The sequence below is a fragment of the Pelobates fuscus genome, chromosome 6 (assembly GCF_036172605.1).
Source record: "Pelobates fuscus isolate aPelFus1 chromosome 6, aPelFus1.pri, whole genome shotgun sequence".
Classification (NCBI taxonomy): Eukaryota; Metazoa; Chordata; class Amphibia; order Anura; family Pelobatidae; genus Pelobates; species Pelobates fuscus.
In genome coordinates, this window is record NC_086322.1 from 92,590,366 (window position 1) to 92,602,433 (window position 12,068).

At 45.4% G+C, this 12,068-nt stretch overlaps 1 protein-coding gene across 2 annotated transcripts in view; it reads left to right on the plus strand.

Annotated features, from left to right (window-relative positions):
- The window catches only part of PAICS (phosphoribosylaminoimidazole carboxylase and phosphoribosylaminoimidazolesuccinocarboxamide synthase), a 50,305-nt gene that overhangs the window by 20,328 nt on the left and 17,909 nt on the right, over positions 1 to 12,068 (plus strand). For both annotated transcript variants that reach the window (XM_063458038.1, XM_063458039.1), the window contains one exon: positions 9,994 to 10,068. In XM_063458038.1, the coding sequence (XP_063314108.1) occupies positions 9,994 to 10,068 (75 nt within the window). The remainder of the gene's footprint in view (positions 1 to 9,993; positions 10,069 to 12,068) is intronic.

The following is a 12,068-nucleotide window of genomic DNA, read 5'->3' on the forward strand; positions in this document are numbered from 1 at the left end:
CAGTTCAAATTCTTGCTATAAGAAAAAAAAAAGACAATTGTAAGATATCAGAGTTTGCAGGAATCTATGATCTGCAAACTTTCTTTGTCTTACGGATGAGCATAACCACCTAGCAAAGCTAGTGGGTATGCGGCAGCCTCCCGGAGTCAAATGCCAGAGCTGAAAAGGCTCGCACTGTGCATCTGCACAGCAACAGCCTTTCAGCCAATCAGGTAATCAGGAGAGCCGTGCTGAGCGCGGGAATCCTGATTGCCTCAGATTTTTAAAATCGGGAAACTGCGGATGGTTAGCACATCCCACGAAGTACTAAGGATAAATATTGCCCAAAGTGTATAGGAATATAATTAAACATCTAAACACAAAATAAAACAATTCAAGTAGCCGATAGTACAGGGGAACAAAACAAATGTTTAATAAGTCATGAAGACATATAAGATAGACTTGAAACTTTGTATGAAACAAAAAGCTGAGCTGAAAACAAGGCAACAATGTATAGCAAAGGAAAGTATCAAATGAACACTGGAACCATTCATCATAAATTGCAACAAAATAAGTTCAATAAGAGAAAATACATTTTGTAACAAGTCCCAGCAAACATATTCTTTATGCAGGGAGTCCATGAGAATATCATACTGAGGAGACTACTAGCATCCAATCCTCCTACTTAGGTGGATCCTTGGTTTGTTGGTCTTGTCTTGGAATACGGCTATAGTCTGTAAAAAACAAAACAGAGAACAGTTATCAATAGGCTGATTAAGCACCAGATAACCTTATGTTTTAGAAAAACAAACTACCACCAGCAGGCAAAACCCTTAACTTAGAGGAGGGTGGGACGGACGCTATTGCTAGGTGGTTATGCTCATCCCTAAGACAAAGAAAGTTTTCAGATCATAGATTCCTGCAAACTCTGATTTGTCCTCCGGAAGGCATAACCACCTAGCAAAGCTAGTGGGTAGAATAGCACACACCTGGTGGTGGTCCTAAGAAACTGAAGGCGTTCAACTTCTGATGGCCTCCAGTAAAATCTAACAAAGGTTTTACTGGACAACCATCTAGCAGCTTTCAAGATAGTAGGGAGAGGAAGGCCCTTTCCTGCTGCTTTAGTAGCCGAGGCTCCCCTAATTGAATGGCTTTTGAACACGGAAACATCAATACCAGCCGAAGACATGGCGGAAAGTATCCAGCCTCTAATTGTATTAACCTTGGCTGGACGAAAGGGATTCTTTGATGAAATGAATAATTGACTGATATCATTTCTAAATACAGCAGAAAGTTGAAGGTAGGATTGTAACAAACTGATTAAACATAAACCTGGTTTGGAAGGATCTTGAACTAAATCCAATTCTACCGGACCAGGAGAAAATTGTATGTTTTTTGTCTGCCTTTTAGTATAATATGGAAACCTCCCGGGTTCCTGGACAACCAAGGATCTGAAATATGGATTTTAAATAACTCGGCTCCTCTAGCTGCCAGGGCCAAGGACAGCAGAGAAGCCAACTTAATAGCAGTCCATCTTAAATTAATTTTAGCATGATCCAAAGAATTAAGGAAATTTTATAAGATGTCTACATCCCAAGTAGATGTGTAGCGTGGTGTATATGGGCAGCAGACGGATAACCCTTTTAGTAATCTCAAATACAGGGCATCCTGAGTAAGGTTGGGGATCAGGAAGTTTAAAGCAGATCCAAAGGTCTTGATTGAACTGACAGATAAACCAGAATGGACCTTAAGGGTAAGAAATTCTAAAGCCAATGGAATGGTATCAGATCCCTGTGTTAGACAGAAAATAAATCTCCCATTCTTTGAATTCCTCGATCATCTTTCTATATCTTACCCTAGTTCTACATCTTAAAGATGAGTTAATAATATCCAAGACCTGATCCGATAAAAAGGGATGTGTTAACAGCCTACCAGGGCTGCGATCCACATCAGATGCGGGAGCTTGAGCAGTAGATCGCTGGTTCCCTGAAAGCAGTCCACTGTCATGCCCAATGGAATCTTGGTTCCCTTGACTAACTGATGGATCAAGGGATACCAGGGTCTGGAGGTCCATACTGGATAAACGAGAACTAAGCTCTGTACCCTGTCCCTGCGGATCTTCTCCAGCACTTTAATCAGTAAAGATAGATGGGGGAAAGTATAAGGGGCTGGAAAATCTGTCCACTGGAAAGACATTGCATCCATTTTCCAAGCTCCTTTTGTCCAGGTCCGGGAGACGAACCTGGGAGTTTGTGCAGATGTTTGGGATGCAAACAGATCTACCTGTCTCTGGCCAAAATTGCTTTCTATCCGTTGGAATAGAGCAATCTTTAATTGAATCGTTTCTAGGGACAAACTTTGGCGAGAGAGAGAGTCTGTAAGCTCGTTCGCCTCTCCGTATTCTGCGAAAACCTGAACATTGCTTGCTAAAGCCCAAGACCAAAGATCTAGAGCCGCTAAACAAAGACCCCTTGATCTTGTTCCTCTGTGGTTTATAAAAGCCACTGCTGTGTGTCCGATTGGACTTTTACCGACGCCGGTGACTGGTTTAGAGGAACTAGGCCCTGGAGAGCTAATTGTATAGCTCTTAACTCCAAGATGTTAATATGGAGGTGACTCTCTTGGTCTGACCAAATTCCTCTTATGGTGTTCTGGGCTGTAAACGCACCCCAACCGTGATTTGAGGCATCTGACGTCAGAGGGACTGCCACAGGCTGCTCTAACAGGGGACGAGAAAGTGGAATTTCTAACTCCAGAATGGACTTCAACTCTTCTCTGACCTTCTTGGGGAGAACGGATTCTGATTCCCAATGACTGTCTTAGTCGATTTCCTAAAAACAGCTGACTTCTTCTGCAAAGAAAGGGGGAATTGTCTTATGCTGGTGTTAAAGCTATTAATTTCCCGATAATCTTTGCTAGGTCTCTCAAGGACCAACTCAGGTGCCTGAGGGATGAGGTCAGATGTACCAGTAATTTGTCCCATTTGTCTTGAGGGATTCCTAGAGACATAGTCCTGGTGTTCAGTATGAAACCCAGAAAGAGGATGCTTTGAGTGGGAATTAGGACTGATTTCTGTAAATTTACTACAAATCCTAGGTCTTGTAAAAGGGAAGCAAGGACTTCCCCATCTGGGTGCATGAGCAGGATGTCGTCTAGATAGTACAGACACATGAAACCTTTTAGTCTGACATGAGCTATCACTGATTTCATAATTCTGGAGAATGTGTATGGTGCATTGGATAGGCCAAACACCATAACGGTCCACTGCCACACTTTTCCTTTCCACTGAAACCTGAGAAAACGCCTGTGTTTCTTGGCTATGGGGACTGAATGGAAGGCATCGTTTAGCTCTAACTTTATGCAGAAAAAAAGCTTCCTGTACTAAGCCTGGAAGATTGTAATCTACATGTCTGCCAACTCTATCTTCCCTTGACTTAAAGCTAAGGAAAGGGAGGCATCTAGAACTGGGTTCACCTCTCTGTGGGGTGCAAATTTCTGGACTGGGAACCTTAAAATGGGGAGTTGTAAACCCCTTTGAAAAATCTTTAGAACCCATTTGTCTGAGGAAATATCCTTCCAATTTAGTGGCAAATGAGGAGGCATGGGATTTCTTTTGGAAGCTGAACCGCCTCTGAAATGCGCTCCTCTGCCACCGCCCGGGAGCTTGTGTCTTCCACTGTTGTGGCGGTACTGGGCCTGGTGAGAGGCTTCTCGGGACGCTCCTGCAGCCCTATAGGGGCGACCCTCTGTCCGAAAGAGCTTTTTGTAGCCAGGGACGGACTTCTTGAGTTCTGAAAAGGATCTCCTTGCCTTGTAATGGCCTTTAACCTCCTGAATGAACGAGGGACCGAATAGTAAAGAATCCTCCAAATTTGGGAACTCATGCGATTTGGGGGCTAGGTCGGTCAGACCTGCTGCATGGAGCCAGCGGGATCTGCGGATGTTTGATATGTAATTAAAGGATTGTCCAATAATTAGCACTGCCCTGCCAGACACTTTTAAAAGAGCCATCTTAGACGCCAACAGAGATGAAGCAGAAGGTTACTGAGCATTGCCTTCTTTTTCTGCCTTATCTAGCATGAGTAATAGGGGGCCCACGGCATCAGCAATTTTGAACTGTATATTGTGAAAAGTCTGGTCTGTGGGATCAGAGGATACGCTGCTCCCAGGGCCGGCGCCACCTGTAAGGCGACCTAGGCAGCCGCCTAGGGCGCCACTTACCAGGGGGCGCCGGATCCCTGTACCCGCTGCGCCTCCTCATGCTGCGCCGCCTGAGCGCTTTAGCAAGCCCCAGGCGGCGCAGCACTGCTGCATGGAGGGCGGCTGGGTTTGTGACCGGCAGGAGGGAAGCGCAGAGCGCTCCCTCCTGCCGGTCTCTCCATGTAGCGTGGCCGGGCGGCGCGGAACGCGGGACAGGAACCTTTGTTTCCTGTACCCGGCCGCCGGCGGAATGACAGGAAATGCCCACTCAGTGAGCATTTCCTGTCATTCCGCCGGCGGCCGGGTACAGGAAACAAAGGTTCCTGTCCCGCGTTCCGCGCCGCCCGGCCACGCTACATGGGCAGGTGGGGAGGGTAAGGACCACGGAGGGGGGGAGGGGGGAGGGGGTGGGTTAAGGACCACTAAGGGGGGGGTGTATAAGGACCACTAAGGGGGGGGGGTTTAAGGACCACTAAGGGAGGGGGGGGTATAAGGACCACTAAGGGAGGGGGGGTATAAGGACCACTAAGGGAGGGGGGGGTATAAGGACCACTAAGGGAGGGAGGGGGGGGGGTATAAGGACCACTAAGGGTGGGGGGGTATAAGGACCACTAAGGGAGGGAGGGGGGGGGTATAAGGACCACTAAGGGAGGGGGGGTATAAGGACCACTAAGGTAGGGGGGGGTATAAGGACCACTAAGGGAGGGGGGGGAATAAGGACCACTAAGGGAGGGGGGGGTATAAGGACCACTAAGGGTGGGGTGGGGGGTATAAGGACCACTAAGGGTGGGGGGGGTATAAGGACCACTAAGGGGGGGGGATAAGGACCACTATGGGAGGGGGGATAAGGAGCACTATGGGAGGGGGGGATAAGGAGCACTATGGGAGGGAGGGGGGATAAGGACCACTATGGGAGGGAGGGGGGATAAGGACCACTATGGGAGGGGGGGGATAAGGACCACTATGGGAGGGAGGGGGGTAAGGACCACTATGGGAGGGAGGGGGGGGTAAGGACCACTATGGGAGGGAGGGGGGGTAAGGACCACTATGGGAGGGAGGGGGGATAAGGACCACTAGGGGAGGGGGGGATAAGGACCACTAGGGGAGGGGGGGATAAGGACCACTAGGGGAGGGGGGGGATAAGGACCACTAGGGGAGGGGGATAAGGACCACTAGGGGAGGGGGGGATAAGGACCACTATGGGAGGTTGGGGGGGATAAGGACCACTAGGGGAGGGAAGGATAAGGACCACTAGGGGAGGGGGGATAAGGACCACTAAGGGGGGGGAAGGACCACCAAAGGGGGGTAAGGAGGGAGGACTACTAAGGAAAGGGGAGGAGGGTGATTACCACTAAGGGGGTGGGGGGAGTAGGGGAAGGTCTACTAAGGGGTTTGGGAGAGGGAGGACCACAAAGGGGTTTGGGAGAGGGAGGACCACTAAGGGGGAGGGGGGAGTGAGAAGACCACCAAGGGGGACTGCAGAGGGACAGGGGGCCAAGGGAGAGCACTAAGTGACAGAAGGGGAGAACACGGAGGGACAGAAGGGAAGGGGAAATCAATAATTGAGGGGAGAGCACTATGAATTTTTTTTAAAAAAAGAAAGCTGTTCCCATCTCAGTCCCTATCCTACCCCACAAACCCTCTCTTTTACACTACACACATACACAATGCATCCCCCCCCACACAGAAACATACAATGCATTCCTACTCACACACAGACACACCCGAAACACACAATTCATCCCTTACGTTCTCTTACATAATTAATGCACCCCTTACAGACACACACTGCATTCAATTACATACACAGAAACAAACCTTGCACCCCGTACACACACACACACACACACACACACAGAAACATACAATGCATTACTTACACGCAAACACACACTACATCCCCTATAAACACACTACATCCCTTACACAAATTGCACACATAAAACATCCCCAACTCATGGATGGGCCATGTAGGTGGATTTATGGGTGGGCATTGTAGGCGTATGCCCCCTGGGGGCCCAGACCTTGAGCTGTGTAAGGGGCCCTAAAAAAATGGAGCTGCTTCCTGTTCGTTAATTGTTGTGAGCACTGTTAAAAACAGTCTCCAGAGAGCCTCTTCTACACCAGACCTGTGGAGCCAGACTGAGCCCATCATCAGCCTCTTGTCCTCATCTGGTGGTAAGTAGGCAATCCAATATATTATTAGTGCCACTAATCTCTAATTTATCTCACATTAAATGGATACTATAGTCACCAGAAGCACTACAGCATAATGTAGTGGTTCTGGTGTCTATAGCCTGTGCCTGTAGGCTTTTTAATGTAAACACACTGTCTTTTCAGATAAAAGACACTTTGTGAAGACTGGCGTTGGCCCATATGGCAGAGCATATGGGCGGGGTATTGTGATGTCACATGGTGGGCAGGACATATGGGGGGGGCGGCAAAATTGTTTTTGCCTAGGGCGGCAAAAATCCTTGCACCGGCCCTGGCTGCTCCCTGTGATAGATAACAGAGTGGGATCTACCTCTGGAGCCATTAAAGCCTAAATGTCCGGGATACCAATGTGGTTCCTGAGGAGAAGGTCATCCTCCTTAACCAAGGGGGATCTGAAGGCTAGTTTAGCGAAATCTCTAACCTCAGAATCGTGCTCCATAGCCCATCTGGAGTGAAATAATTTTGATGATCATTCCTATGAGACTTACTCTGGCCATCTGAACATTGCTTAGCTTCCCTCGCTCAGTGGAAGCTGCTGAACGTACCACTTCCTCGGATTCCCAGTCTATATCTGGAACTGGAACGGCTTTGGGAGGAAGAGTGAGCGAACGCTCTAGAAGAGGTAGGAGAGGGACTATCTAACCTCCAACGAGATTTGTCCTTTTTCTCTGGAAGGTGTTTCTGGTTCTCAAACAAGGGAAACACGCTATTCCTTTTTTGGGGTCCTGTCCCCTTAATTTTACGCTTACTCAAAAGAGTATGAGGGGAAGGAGGAGCAGAGAAGTTTTCCTCAGACGAGGAACTGGCGGAAGAGACCAGCCGCCTTCCTTTATTCTTTTTGCATAAAACTGGGACCAAATCCTCCTCAGAAGATGAAGAGGATAGATCCCTGGCAAGGAAAGCTTTCTTATGGAGCTTTCTAACATTGATGGGGCTCCCTTTAAGAGAGGCATCCACTAAATCTGTGTCAGACACAGAAATAGAGTCCTCCATCAATGGTGCCATTTTAAAAATCTGAGGCAATCAGGATTCCCGCGCTCAGGACAGCTCTCCTGATTACCTGATTGGCTGAAATGCTATTGCTGTGCAGATGCACAGCGCAAGCGTTTTCTGCTCTGGCATTTGACTCCGGGCGGTTGCCGCATACCCACTAGCTTTGCTAGGTGGTTATGCCTCCCGGTGGACAAAGAAGGTTGGGGTAAAGTTAGGATTGTGATATTGTTGTAGAATAAAGGGGTTTTGATTAGTGTTATGATGATTTAAGGTAAGGGGGCTTAGAGTTATGGATATTCTTCCTCTGTTCTGTATATGTTTTATTCAGAGGAGAAAAATCTCTAGTATAATTTGAGTTAGAATTTGACCTGCTATGATTGTTCTAATGTAATTTAAATAATTTATGTACTTTTGCTATATTAGACACAAATGTGGGGTACTTTATCTTGTATATACCAGTTTCTTGTATACTCAGTTTTATAATAGTGCTTTTTGAATCCTTTAAAGTTGACTTGTATATGTCTAGATAACCTTCTGGATTTCTTGGGGAAATCTGTACTGCCCATCAGATTACAAACATAAAGTCAGAGATTTCCACCGGTAATAAATGTTGCTGTTGGATTTATTGCTGTTATTGCCCCATAGCCCCTTTGTAAAAAACAGTTATTCGGGGGGCGGAGCTTGACTGCCAAGGAAGCCAGACATGCTCTGCAAGAGCTCCTGCATCTGGCCCCAATAAATCAAGATTTACACCCGGGCCACCCATCAATCAGACCGCAATACACACTCATATTGCCAAGGGGTCTTCGGTGCACTGGAGGATACTCGTTGTGAGCCTTTCTGGACCCGGGACGTCCTGATAGTGGCCAGCGGCCTACACAAGCCTGAGCTCTGGAGAGACGGACGCTCTCCGAGCTCCTTCATTTGCTAAGTGGTCCCGGTGAACAAAGCTATCTTCTCTCCCCCCTCTGGACCGGCGGGGGTTATCCCGGTATCCACTGGCTGGCACCTCTGTCGACCCTACACAGCTATCATACCACGACGCCTGATCACGGCTAACTCACCTAAGATGGCGGCCAAGCCTCTGCTCCACCAGCCGGGTCTGAATCAGCCCATGGAGACACGAGGAGGTGCGGCTGAGTATGTGCTGGAGCGACTGGATGCAACCTTTGCTGATTTCTGGGCCAAATTGGAGGCTCTTATTGAAGCGACTCCAAATGAATCTCGTGAAGGAGAGCAACCCAGTGAGTCACTCTATACGCCTGCTAAAAGCCAAGCGGATCCCGGGCGTCATCCTACTACACAAAGCGGCAAACATATGCACAGCCACCCCCCCCCCCCTCCCCCGCACGGCTAACAAAGCGAGAAAGCGCAAGAAGCCACAGCGGCAGGCAACGCTCCTCCGACAAACCCAGCAGCATGGACGCTACTACCCACCTCGACCACGGAGATCCAGACTCCCTCGGCAGAAGCAGCATGACCCAGAGGCAGTCCCCTTAAGCTGCCTGGCACACAAGAACGTCGGCCCATGGAGGTCACCATCTTTCCAAGTTCAACGCCGCACACAGAAAGAGCAGGAAGGTGGGGCAGAATCCAGTACCAAGCTACCTCATCAGACTTGGACTCTAAGTGGCATTGGCTAAATGTGCTGTGTGGAATCATACCAAACCAAGTGTAGCCAGGGTATCAGCCAGCTTTACCTTGCTTACATGTTAGAACTTAGATTGCATTCACTTTTATTTTTATTTCCTTTGCTTAGAACACCTCAAATCTATAACCATCAGTAGTATTTTCACACATGCTTGTTATATGCTTCATGTAGGCTTATTTCTGGTTTAAGTCTAGCGCAATAGGCAACCACTTATTCTCAGCCTAGCCAGACAAGTGATAGGATAGAATCAACCTAACATATACTACATTGTAAAGCCGTGTTCATTCAATGATTGCACATGTCATACTTCGTCTCTATGTCACTCCTCTGTTTACCCTTTCCTGACATGTGCACCTCGCTAACCCACTTAAACGAGAACCTAAACTATTGCAATACTGATGTCTCTAACATAAAAATGTGCCAGTTTAGCGAATGTCACAACTTGTATTGCAAATGTTCACCAATTCACCCTGATGTTGCTGTTGTGGCGCACCAAGGTTATTTGTTAATATTGTGCACAACAAAAATAAAGAATTAAAAAAAAAAAAACAGTTATTCAACTCCCTTCGCATCATGACAATCCTGGCAAGTTATCAGTCATAAAGAAGTTAGAATACCATGACATCCTTAGGAATTATACTAAAGATATCCACACATAGCTATTGTAATTCATTGTATTAATACTCTTCCATATGAGTTTCACAATTTTTAGTTTTTTGGCTATTCTCTAATTTTTGTTTAGGTTCTTAAACTCCCGTACATCTCCAATAGCTGCCTTCTCTCATGTCTTGTGTTAACAACAGATTATCTGCCATCGCTTCTGGGATATCGTACTGCCTCTGGAAACCTCTTTATAACACCAGCATTTGAGAACAGTTACAGTTTTTTTTATTTCTGAGACTTATCCTTTTTCTATGAAAACCTTTAATCTTGTTTTTCTATTCTTTATAATGCAGAGGATGAAGATTGTAGGAGTAATAGCTCTGATGTTAGTGGCATTCATCATATGAAGAATGAGGTAGATGGAATTGGTGAGTGAAGGGAGCCAATCATATTATATTGTGTTCGGCGTTTGTGTATAATTATGAACAAATCAACAAGTTATATTGCTGTTCCAAAATGATTGCAGTGTATCCACCAGTTATCCAGTCAATATGCCCTTGGGTATAAAAAAGTGATGATTATCTGGACAGTACAAACAAATATATTGTGTATGCATGAAGAGGGAAGCTTAGACATAATTCTAAAAACGAGGCAATCATGGTGGAAAATAATAGAATGTTCCTGATGAATCTTTTCTTTCACTTTTACCACTCCAACTAGTTGTGTACATAACCCTCGTCGTGTTTACAATTAGAATGATTAATGTAACAAGATGTCCGCAGTTAGTTTTTATGTACAGCTAGGCAATTCCAATACCATGTCGTCTAATAGGCATACCCTTAAACTTAATATCCTATTTCTAGCTTCTATTGTTTTCAAATAAGCACTTCTCAAACCTGTCATAAATACCACTAATGATCAAAATTGGTTAATGCATTATTTGTAACCAATTTAGCCTTTGAGGACTTATTTGGAAAGCATTGCTTTAATGGTATAGCCTTTATCCTTATGTTCTAATACTAACCCAAATCTTGATATGCTTGCTTTCATTGAATATGTACTAATGTTCCTACATTATAATTGGATGTGCTCTTTTGTCTTGTGCTGTTGATCTTATCTTCCTGGCTAAGCATCATGTATGATAGCATTTTCCATAAAAGTTAAATGAACACTCTAGCATTAAAAATAGATGAATATATTTATTTTTAATGTTAGTGTTTCCTGGTCTTTTTATTTTCAGACTTCGCTTTATAAATTGCAAAAAGCAAAAAAAAATTCACATAAATACTTAGCTTTATTCCAGCACTAGATCAGTCCCCTTAAATCATTGATATTTGATGCGTTCCCCCTGTTGAATACCTTTCTCAGCATGCAGGTCTAATGCTGAGGAGTGTGTGACACAGAGAGCAAGGGAATCCTCCAGGTGTTTCTGTAGCCCCCTTTCACATTGGAACTCCCCCAGCAGGCCGTCCTCATGAATGCTGGGGAGTACAGGATGTGTTGATGCGGATGTGCTGGCAGTGAATCTAGTGTCTTAGCGTCAGCATGAAGGATTGTCCTGCTTTTTCAAGTATCCCCAAGCAGGGCCAATCTAAGCAGAAGGGGCAACAAGGGGGGAGGGGGGGATGGTTACATGATTTTAACAACCCGAGTCCCCAAGATGGAGCAGGTGGTAAAATATATAACATCCCCAAAATCAAACATGTGATTTATCAGTATTATAAATTTTACATTTGGTAACTTGGGAGCTGTTATCTACTAAAATGAACTTGTCATGACAGAGAAGGGTGTTAAAGAAAAGGCATCAGAAAATTTGAGTTTTCATATATTGGTAGAGTACGTACACTTGGCGATTGTAGTATGTTACTGACAAAATATGAGCGATTGCAGATGTCTATGTCACTGCTAACTAAATATAAACCCCTTAGCTTGCTTTTTGAGTTATAGTACAGTATTATCGCAAATGCGTTTTGCCATCATTTAAAGTTTGAATCAGTTTGAAAAGAAAAATCATCCCATTTACAGCATAAGATATTATTTCCTTGTTATAATTCCATGGGATACCTGAGGGAAGCACCATATCTTGTTCTTGGCTTTTACAAATTCTGATATAATCACATGATTCAACGCCATATGCACAGAATGAAGTGATTGGCTTCAAAGCTAACACTAACCAACACAGAAAGTATATTTGCAACAGGTTTGTGGGTGTGATTGTTGGCTGAGAGTTGGCTGTGAAACCTTTTTTACAGTAGGAAATATGCAAAGAACCAGCTTGACATAAGTGATGAACCAATGCTGGGTTCTATGCTGAAGGACTAATATCCAGACTCACGGTGAAATTGGAAATAAATAAATATGCTTTTATTTAATCAATCCAATAAAAAGATCAGTACAAAAAAAAAACTGTCTGCAGCGGGTGGCACGG